The 19,083-nt window shown below is 37.3% G+C and overlaps 1 protein-coding gene across 2 annotated transcripts; it reads right to left on the bottom strand.

The window, feature by feature from the left end:
• Positions 1 to 10,139: 10,139 nt before the first annotated feature.
• LOC107776440 (uncharacterized) lies at positions 10,140 to 18,631 on the bottom strand. 2 transcript variants are annotated; one of them, XM_016596334.2, is made up of 5 exons: positions 18,251 to 18,631; positions 17,791 to 18,134; positions 15,967 to 16,338; positions 11,220 to 15,674; positions 10,140 to 10,616 (listed from the first exon to the last, which is right to left on the bottom strand). In XM_016596334.2, the coding sequence occupies exons 2-4, from the start codon at positions 17,941 to 17,943 to the stop codon at positions 11,256 to 11,258; spliced, it is 4,944 nt and encodes a 1,647-aa protein (XP_016451820.2). In that variant the 5' UTR covers positions 17,944 to 18,134; positions 18,251 to 18,631; the 3' UTR covers positions 10,140 to 10,616; positions 11,220 to 11,255. The 2 variants fall into 2 exon arrangements, with proteins under 2 accessions (XP_016451820.2, XP_075075690.1); XM_075219589.1 differs by lacking the exon at positions 17,791 to 18,134 and having other exon boundaries at positions 18,251 to 18,416.
• Between the last annotated feature and the right edge of the window lie 452 nt (positions 18,632 to 19,083).

The raw sequence follows: 19,083 nt of genomic DNA, 5'->3' as shown, positions 1-19,083 counted from the left end.
TTACTCTGTAGAATATACTTGATAATTTGACATATATGAGTATGGAGTGTGGCCGCTTGATATTCGACCAAAATGCATACATTTAACCATTACTACCTCATATTCTAGTACTTTTAATCATCTTTTTAGTATTATTTATATTAATTTATACTTATATTATATTTTAACTGTGTAGGAATAAAGCGGTTGTGAAGATGAAGAAATATGGAGCAAAATTGAATAAAATGCGGAAGAAAAAAAGAAGGAAAATAAACGAATAAAAAAGGAGGAAAAGAGAGGGGACACCCTTTAGTGTTTGTCCCATAAGTGGAAGACAAAGAAATGCAATTCAAAGTAAACAACTAAAGAAAGCAAAATAAAAACGTACCTGGTAGCACAAGAATTGAAAAACAGAACGTGAAAACGCTACTGCATTCTGTGCCAGGGCTAGCGCCCCACGCTACCCTGGACGTTGGGTGACGTGGTAATCTCCTACTTTGCTCGGGACAAGGTAATTTTGCTTTTATACGGTCCTAAATCGTATAAAAGGGGTTGTAACCCCAATTTGGAGGATATCTATGATACTTTGAAGGAGAATTCACGTGGGGGAACACACACCACGCTTGGAGGAGGCTTCTAACTAGTTTTTCTTCTCTTCTCTTCCTTTAATTTTATAGTTTGTTAGTTCTAGTGTTGTGGGTGCTACATGAACGTTGTAGTTTGAAGCTTGAATTATTCTTATTATTTTATCATATTGATTTATTTATTCAGTCTTACGCTTAATTATTTAATTGTTTGATCACCAGTTGAATACTATCTATGAATCTAAGATTGAACTGAGGAGAGGAATTCTAGATTGCATATAAGATTGAGTAGAGCGAGATCTTGGACCTGGGTATTGGGAACGTATTTGTGGTTGGGATAGGGATATACCTAATTGCCTTGCTTGGTTATTATACAGGAATTATTAATGTATTCTTGTTAATCCTAATTCCATAGAAATATAGGCATTAGGTAAGCTTGAATAGGCAAGATCTACTTCGGGAGAATGCTACAAGTAATATTAACCCTATAAATCAATAAACTAGATAAATTAATTAGATAGTTTAGGTAGAAAATTCAACGGGATTGTTAGCCAACCTATAGCTATAGAATATCGTCTTTCATTGAATTCGTATTTAATTTCACCAATTTGTTCCTTTAATCTCTTAGTTTGTTACTCTACAGTAGTTTTAGTTAAATATTCATATTTTAGGATTCACTTGAATAGATTAATTATTTGGGTTTAATTTAGTTGATAGTTAATCACAAGTCCCTGTAGGTACGATATTTGGACTTACAGTCCTATATTACTTTTACGACCATGTATACTTGCGTGTGCGTTTGGGAGCAACAAGTTTTTGGCGTCGTTGCTGTGGACTTAGAAATTAACCATTTTACTATTTTAAATTTTTACTTTTTGTCTATTCAAGTTTTATTTATTTATTTTATCTTAGTTTAATATTTTATTATCTTTGTTGACATGGTATCTTGGAATGAGAATTGGTCGAGTATTGGTTATTCTTATTTTAGTGATCCCTGTCCATATTGTGGAGGACCACACTTGTGGCAAAATTATAAATCTCAATCTTATGGGTGAAATTTTTGTAATGTGTGTGGTCGTCAAGGTGATCATTGGGATGGTTGTCCTAATTCTTTTTTACCCTTCTCCGAGCCCTTATTATTATATTTCTAATAATGTTTATGAGTTTGATAATAGTAATGAAGTGGAGGATGTAGAATGTGTTGTCCGTATTATGGACATGATCAGTCAAGTAGCCGTGCAACAAGATAAAAATCAAAAGGCTATACAAAGAATTAGTGCAGCAGTCATGAGAATGAAGGCCGAGGCGAAAGAAGCAGATATAGTGAGCCAATCTTTTCTAGAGGAACAAGCTCAGCTAATAAAATTTCATGAGTCTCTCTGTGATGGTCTTTCAAATATGACAGAACAACTGATAGAAGAAAGAACTGAGCTCGGACATGAGATAGACCAATTTGGCTCAGATATCAATGACCTGCAGGCTCAATTAAATAAAAAGGTTGAGGCGTCTGATGCCCTACAACCGATTGTGGTGTATACTGGCCATCTTGTGGAGTGAAAAGAGGAATTTCAACTATTCGAACAAAATAATATTAATGATGCCAAGGTTAAGGAAGTGTGCAAAAGTGAGGATGTTAAAAGTGAAGCGATTCTAGAGTTTGAGCGCATTGCACCTCATTCTAACCATTTTTCAACATTGTGTTTGGTTGGTAACACGAGAATTGATCTATTCGGGCATATGGAGGAGTCAATGGATGAGAAACAAGGTGCATATATTCTGAAATTTGCGAAGCCAAGTAGACAAAATGATATCCCTCACTTAAAGGCCAAGAAGTGCAAGATGTGACATTGTTTACGTGCTTCTTTTGTATTCATACCACCGCCCCAGGAACGTGACAGAACAATTGATGCAAAATTATGGGCAAAATTCATATCCTCAAAGTAGAAGGAAAAGTGGTGAAAGTGATGGAGTCGTGCCACGACTGTAAATAAGGCGTTTGTTGGGAGGTAACCCAATTCTATTTTTTTCTTTTTATTTCTGTTTATTTTTTTTATTGTGTTATCGTTGTAGTATTGTTTTTGTATTTTGTAGGAGTTGGAGCATGGAATAAAGCCATCAAGCATGTGAAAAATCGAGCAGGTGGTTGAAACTAAGTGTGGGGTGCCCGCACAAAGGATAATAATTGGAAGAAGTCTGAGTAACCCATGAGCTGCTAATGCTTCGGCCTTTGGCCTACCAGAGAGTCTCTTTTACCCTCTATTTATTTATTGTATGCATTGAGGACATTGCACAATTTTAAGTGTGGGGTGAGGAGATTGTCTGGGTGATTTTCTGTATAATCCTAGCTTAATTCTAGTATTCTTTCTTAGTGTAGTGATTTTTGTAAAATAAAAAAAATTGAAAAAAAATGAAAATTGAGAAAAAAATTCATAAAATTTTGGACATTTCCTGAAGGAAGGATCTCTTGGACAGCTATCTTGAGGGATTAAAGTCTAAAAAAATTAACAATATTTTCTAGTTAATTTTAGTTGGGTAATAATTTTCCTGGTTTTTCTTTGTGCATTGGTTCTTTTTCAGGGGATGTAACTTGAATCGGGTAATTTTTTTATTTTTAGGATTAGATTTTTTTCCCTTAGGAGTAGTAAAAGAGATAGAAGAAAAACCTTTATGACTTGTTTGATACTAGCATATTCAGTCCTGAACTTGAGTATTATTTTTCTCTGAGTGCTTCAGTAATGAATAAAATAGTAGACTTTCTGACCCCTAGGCTCAGGGTTGTGAATCTGTACGTAGCTTATTCTTATTTTATTTTTAGCTATGATCATGTCTGTTTTAGAGTAGAATTGATCCATCTTGATTGATACTTGTGACATGTGTGGTGAGGATTTCTTACATATATTCCATGTTTTGCATCTTAGTCTAGAACTTGTCTTGCATGTTATTGAAGCGAAATAAAAGTATTGCTCGGTTTAAAAGATGATAATAGACTTTTTTGGATATGTTTTGTGAATTTTAGTCTTTTCGAAAATTATACCACTAGGTAGCCCTTTGAGCCTGCAGCCTTTTGTTTGGAAGCTATATTTTTGCCTTAATTCTTTTGTTGAATCCCTAGTTTTTGCATCATGTTTCTTTGAGCATTGTTGCTTAGACTGTGATATTAATTGATAAATTTGAAGAAAAGGATGATTACGTAAAAATGGTGGCCAACGATAGCTGAAAAGTGATGAAAAAACCCTCTTGAAAAGAATGTCACATGAAAAAAAACAGAAAAAATTGCTTTGGGAAAAAAAAAAGGAAACATGGATAAGTACCCCCCCTCCCCGACCTATACCCGGATTCCCAACTACACATTTTATCTTTGCGGGAATCCTATTACCCCCTAAACTTTTTTTAAATGGAATAAATACCACCCTAAAACTAGACAACTAAACTCTTGGCATGTGGTGAATTACACGCGCTCCCACATGTATTTTTTGTATTTTTTATTCTTTCTTCTTCTTCTTATCCTTTTTTCTTATTTCTTATTATTCTCATTTTTTTTGTTATTTCATTCTCTTTATTATTTTTTTCACCGATATGGCACAAAATGGTGGTCGTCGAAATTTCACGAACACCATTTTTTCCGACAAATTTTTTTTCTGACGACAGGTTTTATCCCGTTTTGTCTTATATATATATAAATTTTTCTTGAAAGTATAATTTATATGCGGGAGGAAGAGAAAAGAAATAAAAACGAATATAAGCTGAGAACATTTTTTCAGTTAAAATTTCAATACATCAATTTTTTCCGGTGTGGGAAGGTTTTCCGATGATTAATTTTTTCCCCCAAATTTGAGTGTATTTTGCTTTGCTTATGAATAGATCTTTTTGAGAGTTTAATTTGTGTGTGAAAAGGATAAAAAGAGGAAAAAGAAAAACATAATAAATGGAAGAAAAACGGTTAGACAAAGTCGTTGGTGAATGAATATCCGCCAGAACTAGAGAAGAAATGAAAAAAGAAGTAAAAGAAAAAAGACAAAGGAAAAGGAAAAAAAAGTAAGAAAAAATGGTAAAAAAGAAAAAAAATCTAAAAATTATTTTTTCTTGCTTCTCACTCTCCTTTGGGAGAGTAAAATACACACACTCTGTCACGTCAGCGTTAAGGGTGCAAATAATTTTACTTTAAAATAGTTTAGGGGGCAATAGGATTCCCGCAAAGATAAAGCATGTAGTTAAAAATTTGGGCATAGGTCAGGGGGTACTTATGCATTTTTCCAAAAAAAAAAACTTTTTTGATATGAGGGGAATACTTGTTAAATAATAGATGAAGAGAGGGCTGAAAGATAAAGTTAAGAGATAAAAATTCTAAGCGATGAAGTCTAAAAAATGCAAAGTGCTTAGGAAAGTGTAAGTCCCTATTATATAGTTCTCCTACCCGTCCCCTGGCCAACATACCAACCTGTTAAAGTCCTATTTGATTCCGCATACTTAATTAGTAAAGATGTACATAGCAGGCAAACATATGGTTCTTCGTGTATACATGTGAATTTGCTTGTGAGTGAGAGAGTGGTTCTTTGATGCTAAGTCTTTAAATTATATTCATTATTTGATTTGAGTGTATGGACTATTTATTCTTGTGAGGATACTTGTTTCATGATAAATATGTGATGTTATTAGCTTCTTTGACATAGTAGGTGAGCTAGCTTAAATTTGGTAAATTAGAGTTTGTCTCTGATACTAGGATGTTAGAAGTTTGTTATTTGTTTGTGACTTGTATATCTTGCACGATCATTAGGAAGTGTACATCCGATGGTTTGAGTTGCTATAGGACATAATTATTAGTATCAACTGAAGTGGTGGTGTTTCTAGGCTTGAGTTATTAAGAGTGTTTTAATGCTTACTCGAGGACGAGCAAGAGTCTAAGTATGGGGTTGTGATATTCGCCCAAAAATGCATATATTTAACTATTATTGCCTCACATTCTAGTATTTTTAATCATATTTTGAGTATTAATTATATTACTTTGTACTTAATATTATATCTTAACTGTGTAAGAATAAAGCGGTGAGAAGACTAAGAGAATTGAAGCAAAATTAAATAAAACGCGGAAGAAAAAAAGAAGAAAAATAAACGAATAAAAAAAAGGGGGACACCCTTTGGTGTTTGTCCCCCAAGTGGAAGAAAAAGAAATGCAATCCAAAGCAAACAACTAAAGAAGGCAAAATAAAAACGTACCTGGCAGCGCAAGAATTGAAAGACGGAACGTGAAATCGCTCACTGCTTTCAGCGCCACGGCCAGCTCACGCTGGCCTGGACGCTAGGTTGGGTGACATGATAATCTCCTACTTTGCTCTGGACAAGATTATTTTGGCTCTACACGATCCTAACTCGTATAAAAGGGGTTTTAACCCTAATTTGGAAGATATCTAAGATACTTTGAAGGAGAAATCACGTGGGGGAATATACACCACGCTTGGGGGAGGCTTCTAACTAGTTTTTCTTCACTTCTCTTCCTTTAATTTTATAGTTTATTAGTTCTAGTGTTGTGGGTGTTACATGAACGTTGTAGTTTGAAGCTTGAATTGTTCTTATTATTTTATCATGTTGATTTATTTATTCAATCTTGCGCTTAATTATTTGATTGTTTGATCACCAATTGAATACTATCTGTGAATCTAGGATTGAACTCAGGAGAGAGAATTTTAGATTGCATATAAGATTGAGTAGAGCGAGATCTTGAACCTGAGTATCGGGAAAGGATTTGCGATTAGGATAAGTATATACTTAATCGCCTTTCTTGGTTACTATACAGAAATTATTAATGTGTTCTTGTTAATCTTAATTTCATAGGAATATAGGCGTTAGGTTAGCTTGAATAGACGAGTAGTACTTCGGGAGAAGACTACGAGTAATATTAACCCTGTCAATCAATAATCTAGATAAATTAATTAGACAATTTAGGTAGAAAACTCAACGGGATTGTTAGCCAACCCATAACTATAGAATATCGTCTCTCATTGAATTCGTGTCTAATTTTACCAACTTGTTCCTTTAATCTCTTAGTTTGTTACTCTAGATTAGTTTTAGTTAAATATTTATATTTTAGAATTCACTTGAATAGATTAATTATTTGGGTTTAATCTAGTTGATAGTTAATCACAAGTCCCTGTGGATACGATATCTGGACTTATAATCTGATATCACTTGTACGACCACACATACTTGCGTGTGAGTTTGGGAGCAACACCGCTCCTATAAAATTATGACAAATTTTTAGAGCACACATGAATACCAAACGTGCGCATGATCTATTAGCACAAAATCGCGATAACAATACAGATTGTGCGAGTGTAAAGACTTTGGGTTTTTAAAAAGAATTTGGTTCACAGAAGTTCTAAACATCACCAATTGTTACGTAAGTTTAATCTTATTTTATCTAGGTCTGATTTATAATCTATTATTCGACGCAGTATACTCATGTGTAGAAAATCCAGCAAAACATTTTCCTTCTATTCATTTTGACATATGTGGAAAATTGTTAAAAAATATAGTGAATATTATATCTCAAAAGGAAGTGTTCAGAATGCTTAAACTAAAAAAATGTCTAAATTCATTATCTTGATATTAAGATTAACTTCATTTCATATAAAGCAGAATAGACTGGTAGACACTTATACTTATTCGCGTTTGTCATCCCGGTCCTTATACTTAACAAAGTTTCATCTAGACACTTATAATTGTTTAAAGTCAGAATTTTAAACCCTTCTGACCGTTGACCAAGTCTATGTGGCAACTTAACGGATGAATTTGACCAAATACGTGTATTGCACGCGTATATGGAGCGTACATATTTAAACCAAAAATGATTAAAATAAGGAAAAAAGAAAAAGAAAATACAAACATAAATTAAAAAGTGAAAGAAGAGTGCTTCTTCTCTTTCACGTTCTGCCGCTTTTGCCACTCCCTCCCCTCCCCCACTCTCTTCTTTTTCTTCATGTTATCCCTCCTCCCCCATTTTAACCCAAAAATCATTTGCAACACAGCCCTCCTCCGCCACCTCTTCATCAATCAATAACATCCCTAGACATCCGAAATCACTGCTAGATTAGCAGCATTTTTTGGGAAAATTTCTTTCCCACATCCCCATTCCCCAACTTTTTAAGATGAGCTTTTGCAAAGAAAATAAATAAAAATAGTGGAAGAAGATCGTTGATGAAATATGTTTCCGACAAGTTTATCTGTAGCGAAATTTCAAAAGTTTTGGGTGAAGTTTTTGGTGATGATAGTCTTTTGGTTGGTTATTTCTAATGGCATGTGCTTTTGGCGGTTAGGCAATTTTACGATTTGGGGCTAAATACAGAAAATTTTATGAGTTTATTCTCTTGATTATTTGTAACCTAACATTATTTTGAAGGTGTTGGTAAAGGTAAAGGAAATGGTGGGGAATAAAGAAGGTGGCAGAGGAGATGGTGGAATGATTTTATTTTTTAAAATATGAGAAATAAATTAATGATGATGTGTCAAAAAAATCTGACATGCGTGTCATTCATGTGACGGATTTGAAGAACACGCGAGATGAGAGGGGTTTAAAATAGTGATTTTGAATAACTATAAGTGTCTGGATGCTACTTCGTTGAGTACAGGGACCAGAATGACAAACGCGAATAAGTACAAGTGTCTATTAGCATATATTGTCTTTCATATAATGGTCAATATTCAATATTTTTAACCGTTTCACCATTATGGCAATTACTCGCCTATTGTAACCTCCTGATTTTCTACAAATGTAAAAGGTACATCTTTTACTTTTGTGAAAGATACCAAGAACAACATTTCGTCAAAAGAAATTAAATCTACAACATTAGGAAAAATGACATGATACCAGGTTGATGCCAATTTTGGGCGTTGATCCATGGGCAGAGTTAATGTTTTGGCTGCAGGTTCGGGCTGTGTTCGAAGTTGAAATTCTCTTTAGGACACATTAATATTCATTTTACACTCATTGTCATTTGTCATTCTCCAGAAAGGAATTTATTTCTGAAAAACCTTGAAAGTGTCTTTCTAAGACCAAATTTGAGAAACAGAAAAGCTCTTACCTTGAGAAGTAGCTCAAATTTGAGCTAGTCATGGTCTGAAAATTCACCTAAACAAACATCACAATCAAATGGCTCCTTCAAACCCATAATTATATCCTTATAGGAAAAGCTAGACAGGGAAAGAATCAATGATTTATGGGAACCAGATGTTTCTAAAAAGGGTTAACTCTCTAAATAGAGTAATAATATACTCAACGGTAAAGTAATAGTCTCTTTCCTTTGTTTTATTAAAGAAACAGATTCCTATTAGTGCATGCTGTTAATGCCTTCGAATGGAGCTAGGAAGCTCGCCGATCAAAGGATATATATATAGATATAAAGAAGAGAAAAAGGGAACAAGTAGAGGAAGTTAGCATAGAAGTGATAAAAGAACAAAGTTGAAAGGTGTGAAGGCAAGGTGGGAGAAGCAGAAATGTGACAATTTTCTTCTTTCACAGCTACACTGCGGGAATGTGATAGCATTTTATGCACAAGTAAAAAAGGATTATCAATGTTCAAGTCTCTGGGAATTGCTATTGCTGCAATAATGGGTGACCTATAAATTTTATGTTGGAGGGTTCCAGGTCTCAATCCCTTCCCTTATCCTACATGTTATAAACTATTTTAAAGCTGCATTTAATACAACAATTTTTCTGTCATTGGCGCAACAATAATAGTAATAGGCCGAAAAAAGAACTAACATCTGATATCTTTACTAGTACTTGCCAAGGTAATGCAAGATCGAAAGAAACCAGTCAGCCTGGAATTCCATGATTTCAAATTTACAATGCCAAGGGCTCACACAAACCAAGCTTGGAATATTGAGAAAATTAAAATATTTCTTCAACCTAGTAAAACTCAATTCTTGTGTAGGAACTATCTGGGGTTGTGATCTATAAGCAAAGCAGCATAGATGGAGTAAATTTTCCTTTTTAACGTATATATGTTCTCACTTTTAGAATGGAGAACATTTTGTTGATTATACTTTTTTCTTTTCCGGTTAAATCAGCTGTGGGTATTAAACCCTTAAACATGGTAAGTGAAATTTGTTACCCTAGATTTAATTTGTTGAACGGCTAACTCATAACAAGAATTTTTGATTGTGAATTTGGTAGTTCATGATATTTGGCTTCTAATAAATACATTGTCTCATTTTTTTCTTTAACTTTTTAAACAAAGAACCAGACTTCGTATTAGAATGAAATATCATTTTTAAAACCGAACTGAAAATACCAAACTGAAATCTTTCAAAACCGTACCAAATATGAACCACCCTAGTAGCAGCCACACGATGGCAGAAAACACAACAGTAGTGTAGACCATTATATCCAACCTTTGCTCCAAATTCTACACCCTTTGGATCCTCAACATAAACCAAGTATTCTTTTCCTACCTCTCAAGAATAATTTGGTTCACAAATAATGCCTAGAAGGTAAAACACGCTTCTCGCCACACTATTGATAATATAACCTTGAACTAGTCTTATCTGTGAATCAGACTAAAGCTAAAGTTAGGAACCAAGTGAATCTAAGGTACAATGCAACTGCATCAAATAAAAGCATGGCAAATGGACGCTCTAGAACCAAAATTTGGTGTCAGCCTCGTTATATTTATGTAATTGCACAAAAAAAGAGGGCGGAACTGCCAAGAAAGATGATTAGCAACAAAAAACATAAAAGGCCTTCCATTTTACTCGGTCCAGAAACCCAACCTCCACTGGCTATATCTTGGTCAAGGATAAGACAATTTATCCGCAGTTGCTGGGTATTGCAGATTTCAAGCCTTCCCACAGTTAAAATATTTACAGAGGGAAACTCATCTGCGTCCATCCAGACAAAATGGCTGACCAAGTGCTCATAAACCCATCGAAGTTCTCCTTCCGTTCATACACCGAAAGAAATGGTGGTTAGAGTAAACGTAATCGGACACATCACACAGCCTCGAGAGCACACTAGAAGCTGACACTTTGAAGAGCCCAACAAAGTCCATCCTCCAATAACTGCAACGAGCAAAGAAAAAAGACGTCATACCAAAGACAAGCAAATATACTTCACCATGCTTAAACCACCAACCAACATCAACACCAAAATATGGTACTAAAAGGTATGCACGTACTCTAAGCAAAGGAACAGCTCAATCAACACTTCGAAACATTTCTTTCCACTTATAAAATCAGCCCTTCCTCTCTTATGTATGAGGTATATAGTAACAGCATTTTGAGTTTGGATATTCAGGAGGGACAAACACCAGTAGTGTAACTTGATAATACGACAAAGATCCCAAATTTTTGGGATTCTTCATTTTCTTGCAATCAATGCAAACTACAATGAAAAGAATAAGTGCTGCTGAAAACCTACATATACTTTGCATGTATACGTGCCCGGAAAAAGGGACACAATTTTTAAAAGAGAACAAGAATTACAAGGCAAAGGAATTTACAAAAACAAACAAGCAGCTCAACCACAGCTTGTGACGTGCAATTTAAGCACAGGCCTAGAAACTAATCACATTCAGCCTTTATACAACATGAGAGACAAAAGGTGCTTACAGTCTAAATCATAAAGAAGACAATCATAAACACAAGAAATGAAACTCGCATCACCTTGAAGGTCGCCAAGGTCGCAGCTATTTTGCATTCCTACTGCCATGATGATTGCTTGAACCTGAAGCTCTCGTTGTCCCATCCTCCCTCAGGTTCCTTCCTCTTCAGTAGACCCCCAGCTACAGGATACATCATCCCATGCTCGTCTGCATGTGCCTGTGAGCCAGCAACAGAAAGTTGCCTTGATGCCAACGGAACTGACTCTTCTTTCCCGTCCAAGTCCATAGCTCCAGGACCTGCATTCAGATCCAGACCTTGCCGGCTCCGCTTTCTGTTGTGGGCTCCGGCTCCATTGCTGTTAACGTCAGGAACTGCAACCAAATAAGGCCTTGGATATTGAGATGATACAGCACCTACATGTCCCAGTAACTGTGAATTCACAGGCGGAGTAAAAAGCCTTCCACCAGAGGACGAATCAATATAAGAGGCTGATCCAACTGCATATGTCGCAGAAGGAAGTGGGAAAGTGGTTCCAAAAGGGAACACAGGATACTGGAAAGGCGAAGGTGGAAATTGCACAGCAGGTGATGATGACAATACTGAACCCCTGAAAACATCTGGAGTGAAGGGGGACCCAACAGCAGCTGGACCTAACATTCGTGGGGCACCAGGTGGGGTTATTGGAAACGGCGGCTGCTCCCCACAATCAGACAAAATTGATGGAATTGTCATAGTTGAGTAACTATTCCCAGGAGCAAACCAAGACGATAAGTTTCCCATTTCTGGATTGTTCATTCTGAGGCTAGAAGCATTAAATTGGGAACGCAAGATTCCCTGATGACTCTGGTAGGATAGAGGCTGTTCCACACTTGAATCATCAACACCAGGCCCGTTATTTAAATCAAAGTCCCTCCTGACTTCAACAGTTGGTAAGCCACCGGATGAAATCGATTTTGAGGGTAATACTACACCCTCTAATCTATGACTGCTACTCAAGGAGCACTGCCCTACATCATTAGGTTCATCAACTCTATTCAAATCAAGATCGAGTCCCCCAGAACTATGAACAGCAGGAGAATCTGGGTGTTTACTTTTTGATGCAACAAGATCAGTTATATGGTCCACCGCAGATACTATCGCTAGAACAGAATCCTGAGAATTTATGTCATCAAAGATTCTTTCATCTGCTATATTCAGATCAATATCTAATGGAGGCCGACCATGCTTGCTAGTAGAAGCTTCAGAAAGAGAGATGGTCGTGGAACATGAATGCATGTCAAGTGCTTTTCGGGGTTCAGCTGGACGAAAAGCACTTGTGGCTGCTGATCCTTTCCATCCAAACTCCCCTTTGACTCTCAATAGATCTTCTGGCGGGACAAAAGGTCCTTTGGCAGCAGCAGCCACCGTAACAGAAGCAGGAAGACTACTGGAAACAGAAGAGACAGCAAATGGCAATGGGCTCATTATATGGACATTCGACAAACACCCAAGGCCTCTCGAGTTGATTGGCTCCCCATATTTCCCCTCATCAGAAATGAAACCTTCATTTAAGTCAAACTTCATCTTTGAAGCTGAATCTGAAGCGGCAGCAGCAGAGCTGGAAGAAGTTTCCCCCTTGGTGGATGCACAGTCCTTTGTTCTATCTGCCTCTACACCAGAGTCTTTAAATTCTCTTGATTCCACAAGTTTCTCCACTGCCACATTAGAAACTCCAGGTGCCTCCTTAGTAAATAAACCACCGCCGGGATCATGTGTAGGAATATCGTTATTTTCTACACTAGGTTCATCCTTTATCAGATTTCTTCTAGCTAAATTAGATTCAAATATGGCTTTATCTTCAATAACTGAAGTATCAACCACTTCTTGATAAGAATTTAGCTTTTCTACCTGCTTAGCATTTTTTGCATCAATTTTATCAGGCTGTCCACCTTGGCGTGCAACAGAATCTCGACTAAAACCAGTTGGTTGCAGCTCTTCCTTGTCACTTCCCTCTGTAGGTTCAGCTTTTGCTACAATCGAAGCTGGTTTCAGCTCTGTACTAGCAACACCTAAAACCCTACTCACCTCATTTTTGTGGTCGCCTTCAAATTTAGAAGCGGAAACTTCAACTGGTCGTTTTAAGTCTTCCATGCTTATAAGGGCATTAGTGACTTTGTCTTTTACTATTGAACTACCATGTCCATCTAATTCAGCATCTAGAACACCGTCAAAAGTCTTAGTGGAAACCACTTTTCCCTCCTGGAATTGTTTGCTCTGTTCACCATCACTGGTCTTTTCTGCTAGACTGCAAGGAGAAGCAGCAGACTTTTCCATCTCACCCAACTTCTCATTAACATCTGATTTCAAATCTCCAGCTGTCTGTGAACCAATGCAGGAAGAGTTGAAGCACTCTCCCGTAGTTTTTTCTTTAGAAGGAGATGAAGTGGGTCTTCTATCTCCGGTAAACTCCGTCACTGCACTTTTGTAAGCATGTAGTTTGCCCTCAGACAACGAAGTACTAGCAGCAATTAACTGTTTCTCTTTACCACCATTACCATCACCGTCATTTTGCCCAATAAGGTCACCAGAAGAACTGACTAGAGGAGATGACTTTGACTTAAGCTCATCACCTGTGCCAGTCTCTTCACCTGAAGGACTTTCTCCTTGTGGAGAAATAGAAGGTGAAACCCTCTCTGACTTGGACATTTCTTCAGTAGCCACACTGGCAAGCAGATTCATTCCAACAGCATCACTTAGTGACATGGACGTGTTTGCTTCAGAATATTTTACACAACTCTCAATCAATGCATTCATGGAGCTGAAAGAAGCTTCGTGCAGTTTCGCTGACTTCAGTTCCGTTCCTGATGATGAAGAAGCAGCTTTTGCAACTTCAGCTGATTTCCTGTCCCCACCAACAGTTTTACTTCGCTCTTCCTCCGGAATAGCAACAGGTGATCCATCACCCTCATCAGATCCAGTGAGAACATCTTTCAAGACAGTGCTCTGCCATGATTCTCCATTCACGTCAAAAGTAACATTTGATCGATATGCATCAGTCTTCTCCTTAGAATTACGATCAGGCTGATCATTCTTTTCGGAAAGCACAGGAGAAGAAGCTCGGCTGCTCATGATGGTAGGGTCTTCATATGATCCTCCACTAGCACTCCGGGCAGGACTGCGACCCTTGTTAGAAATCTTAACTATCAATTTGTGACTACTCCCCTCAACAGCAGGCACATGAACTGTTTTTTCACCACTCAATGCAGACTGCGGCAACTTCTCAGTGGTAGGGTTTCTGTGCAATGAAGAATTTCTGTTTGTAGGACTTTCTTTTTGACCTCCAGATACTGATGATCCATGACCACCATTTGTTGATTTGCGGTGCCGAGAACCACCATTAGAGATCTTGATGCTGCTCATTGACACTGCAGTTGAACTCCTCGCGTCCTCTTTCCCTGAGAAGGATTGACTGTGATTGTGAGACTGGCTAGAACTGCTGCTTTTATCTTCCTTTGCTAGATGAACATCGCAGTAACCAACAGCTGAAACTCTTGGCGGACCCACTTTTCCAGATGAAGGAGATGATGCTTGTTTTATGGGGCCTGGGGATAAGGACTCGGATTTTATGCTAGTTTCCACTGATGTAGGCTTAATTGAGGTCGTTTTAGATGCAGAAAACTGTGTAACTAAGCTCTTTGTTGCATCACTAGAACCAACAGGATTTTTGTTGCCGCTATGAGAAGCCTCGGGCAACCGTGATCTTGAGGTCCATGTGACAGCTTGATTTGAACCAGACTTGGCATCAATGACGTTCATTTCAGCTTCTACACGTTTCTTCCATGTGTCAACTAAGCTCCGTGCCTTTCTCTGGATCTCAATGTTTTTATGTTGGCGCAAGTGATTAACAGATCTACCAATATTGCACATCTGTAGTGCTTGAAGATTCACAGGAAGCTTATCAAGTGCACGCAGCAAAACCAAGAGAAATTCCTCAACTGGTTTATCACCGTCCTTACTATTACTAAATTCAACAATCCTTCCTTTACGAACATCTTGAAGCCACCCATCCAATACAGGCAAACCCTTTAGCTGTACAAACCTGTCAAGGCAGTCAAACTTGTCGGTCGCAGCTACAACACTTGCAAGCATTGAACGACTAATCAAATCCATTTTCCTGTCCAATCTATCTGGTTGCATGAGCTGAACAAGTTTTGCAGCCCCTTCATTGTCCACAAGCCCTCCTTCTTCCGTTATTTTAGAAATTTCAGATTTCAAGATGCTTTCACTATCATCAGGTTTAACTGAACGTTCACGCTTAATAGATTCAGAACCCTGTTCTCCCCGCTCCCTTTTCTTTCCCTTGACTTGTGGAGGAAAAGAAGTTACACTACTTTGTGCATTATCAGAACCAGGTTTCAATTGTGATGATGACATAGGGCCATTCATTGGTTTAGGAGAACGACCACCAGGCTGCACTGTTGCATGCATCTCTGCTCGTGTCTTGTATAACAGCTGATCTACCTCTTCTTGTAGCTCCTATAGAGGAAAAATAATATTCAATAAGTGAAACATTATGTGTAAAGTACAAAGTTAACGCCTGAAAGATTTGCAATTATCTTGTTCTCACCATTTCAAACACCTGCTCTGCAAAGAGTCCCAAAATCCTTCTTTGACCAAAAAAAAAAAGATCTAAGAACAAGACAGACTCTCTCTCCCTTTTTCTTTCAACATTTCAACCTCATTTATCTATTTTATCAATAATATAATTTACCTTTCGGTAGTTTAGCAGAGGAATACTGAACTGTGAAGGAATGAAATGATAACTTACGTTAATAAAATCTTGATCAGTTAACCACCATAAACACTTGTTTTGAATGTCATAAACCCGCCTGCAGACAAATGAGGATGTTCCTGTTGGAAGTTCAGCCCCTTTAGGAAGGAATGCAACTTTACATGGATGGAGTAATGATGCAGCTGGAATCTCATCCCTATGGAAGGAATAAAAGATTTCGTTGGGTGTGGTGTCCAGCAGGATGCCTTTGCCAAGCTTCAGCTCAGCAGGACGATAGAGCCAATTAAGACCTAATTGCAAGTTATTATCTTGACCCAATGTTAGTCTACGGATTATTCCAATGAAAGGTGGTGAATCATGTGGTGGTTTAAACAAAGCGCAATCTCCAACACTAATTTTGCGACCGTCCTGCATAGAAAGATAACATTCACTTCACCAAGAAAATCCTATAAACAATAGACATGCCACAATCAATTGACGGAAATATAAGCAAACTACAAAAAGCATAGAAAAAAAAGCTAACTACACAGAGCTAAGTAAATAAATGAACTAGAAAGCAATAGGGAAAGATGTTGATAGGGCTGCAGGCATGGTAAAGCGGAAAACCCTTTATCCTCATCGTTCTGACTTTGTGCAAACATTTATGGTAACACACGCTTCCACAATTTTCTAGGTACTCTCTGATATTGACTACTTCATCAGGTATAACCAACACTATCAACACATATACACAGAATTTGGAGAACACTGATTTGAAGTGCACCTGCAATTTAACTGCTTGCTTTATTAAAGCATCTCTTCACCCAACAAGCACATTAACAGAGCAGCTAACAGCCATACATAACCTCGAATCAAGCTTACAAGATGAATAAGTGCGGATGTGAACCTAGTGATACATTTGGGAGTGAGGTGTAATTGTTGTCATTGTGTTGTTTGTTGTTGAACCTAGCCAGAGGAGACTATTTAGCGTGGTTCCAAGAGCAGTCAATTAGTAACATGAGGGCATTTAATTAGTAAAACTGCTGCCTGTATTGCTTCCTAAGGATTTATATGCTAAAATCTTTAATTTCACCAAGAATTATATTTAGTCAAAGCTCATTTTGATCCCATTTGTTCGGTAACCATGTCCATATACATGGAGTATGTGGCAGAGAGCAATGTGACCATGCACATCTTTTCTTGATGAAGAACAATGCACATCTTTTCTCATGATCAACTGGAACAGAAAAAAGAAATCACTTCAAAGTTGGTGCCAATGTCTTCAGGAACATATTGATAAATATTCGTAGAAGAGACACAAATGAGTTCCAGAAAAGAAAGTAACCATTTCTTAGTTTTTTCCCCACAGTTGAAACCAACACCATCGGCCTCTCCTTGCCGGAAAGATCAAAAGAAATCAAAGTTGGAAGCACCCAACATCATCATTTGGAATAAGGTACTAAAACAAAACGTGTTCCCATAATTATTCCACTTACTAAGTACCCCATTATGCACCTCTCCGGGAAATATAACCAAAAAAAGCTACTCGTGAATATGGAATGCAATTAAATGACCATATTTACTATACAACACTGCTACAAGCCTCTAAAGCTAAACTGATACAACCGCCAAAAAAGGGGGTAAGCTCCAACTGGAACAAAAATCACATACACCCCCCCCCCCCCCAAAAAAAAAAAAACCACCCACCACCACCAAAAACAAATCTGCTTTGCACGTCTAAAATCAGTGTAGGAACAGGTACTGTGATGCAAAACACTTTATCAATACTACTGGACATTTTAAATCACCTATCACTATTACAGAACTCTCGTCAAAAGAGAGAAAATCAGGCAAAATCGAAAAGACCCTCCAAGGTAATACCTTGCAGAAGGAATCAGCAGTAACAGTAGAAACAAGAGGAGAATCACCGGCGGCTACAGTCCTCCTTGTAATCGTCGCCGGCATGTGCTGACCACCACCACCACCACCACTCCTCCTTTTACAATCCCTCTGTATCCTCCCAATCCCATGCATAATAAAATTCCCCTTGCATTTTCCCCTATTCCTTCCCCCTCAACCATCAATTATACCATCCAATTCCTCTAACCCTAGTTAAAAATGCCCAATTTCCTCAACCCTAAAAAAACCGTCGATCGCTCAACAAAATAAACAAAAACCCTAGCTTCCTTAACTCAATTTCAACAGCAAAACATCAATTCACCGATCTGCAACCATCAATTGTAGATCCAATTAATTCAATTCATAAGCAACAAATCACTACTTGCGTATACACATATACCGGCTATATACAGCTAGAATACAATTAAAATACAATACAAACCTTTTATAAATTTACAACAGAGGGTAGTGAAGTATTCAATTTAACAAACGAGAGACAGAGAGAGGAAGATGTCGCGAGAGGGTAAAGGGAAAGTTGGGGTTGTAGAGATAGAGGAATTTGGGGAGAGCGGGCAGGGATGGGCAGATTTGGGCAGAGTGGGCAGGGCATTGATAAAGCTGCCCCACGGACGAGTTAAAAAGACTGAAATGTTTGTGACTGGTCTGCTACTGTTGAAGATGTGACTCGACTGACTAAAAGTCCAAAACTAAAATTAAACTGAAAAGGTCCACTGCCCGGTCCCCCCCCCCCCACCGTACTATAAAACCCTCAGACTCACCCTGCCACCTCCTCCTCTTTTTCCGAGTCCCCAGATCATTACCAATCTTCAGTTTTCTCTGCCGTGGATAAAGTCGTGAAAACTTATTTACTAATTATTGTCCCGTTTTATATTTATAGTCGTGATTAGTTCTTTCAAATTATTTGTTATTTTAGAAATTTAATATATAATTATTTTTTTCCTTTTTTTACTATTAATAATAATTATTCTTGAATATGAAGATAACACATATATTCAATAAAGAGAAATTATGTTTTATGACATAAATAAGAGTAGAATAGTCCAATCTCTTTCCTAATTAATATTTTTTAAGAAGCGTCTAAAAGAGAAATACAACACATAATATGAAACGGGGGAAGTAGCTAATATCAATAATTTAAGATATATACAATTTTATCTTGAAATTATTTTTATCCTTTGTACCAAATAATCCCTTTGAGTTATGAAAGTGTGGTTGAAGCACATGTTATATTTTCCAGCTCAATTATTATTAACG

The sequence above is a fragment of the Nicotiana tabacum genome, chromosome 8 (assembly GCF_000715075.1).
Source record: "Nicotiana tabacum cultivar K326 chromosome 8, ASM71507v2, whole genome shotgun sequence".
Lineage (NCBI taxonomy): Eukaryota > Viridiplantae > Streptophyta > Magnoliopsida > Solanales > Solanaceae > Nicotiana > Nicotiana tabacum.
Note: the sequence above shows the minus strand (reverse complement) of the source record. Positions and strands in the feature narration are given on the sequence as shown.

What these genes read in the sequence shown, in the direction of transcription:
- LOC107776440 (XM_016596334.2), bottom strand. Translation starts at nt 17,943, where the DNA reads ATGCATGGGATTGGGAGGATACAGAGGGATTGTAAAAGGAGGAGTGGT. An exon ending in CTGCTGATTCCTTCTGCAAG is followed by an intron (nt 16,339 to 17,790) that starts GTATTACCTTGG and finishes CTTTCTATGCAG; the next exon opens with GACGGTCGCAAAATTAGTGT. An exon ending in CTGATCAAGATTTTATTAAC is followed by an intron (nt 15,675 to 15,966) that starts GTAAGTTATCAT and finishes TTTCCTCTATAG; the next exon opens with GAGCTACAAGAAGAGGTAGA.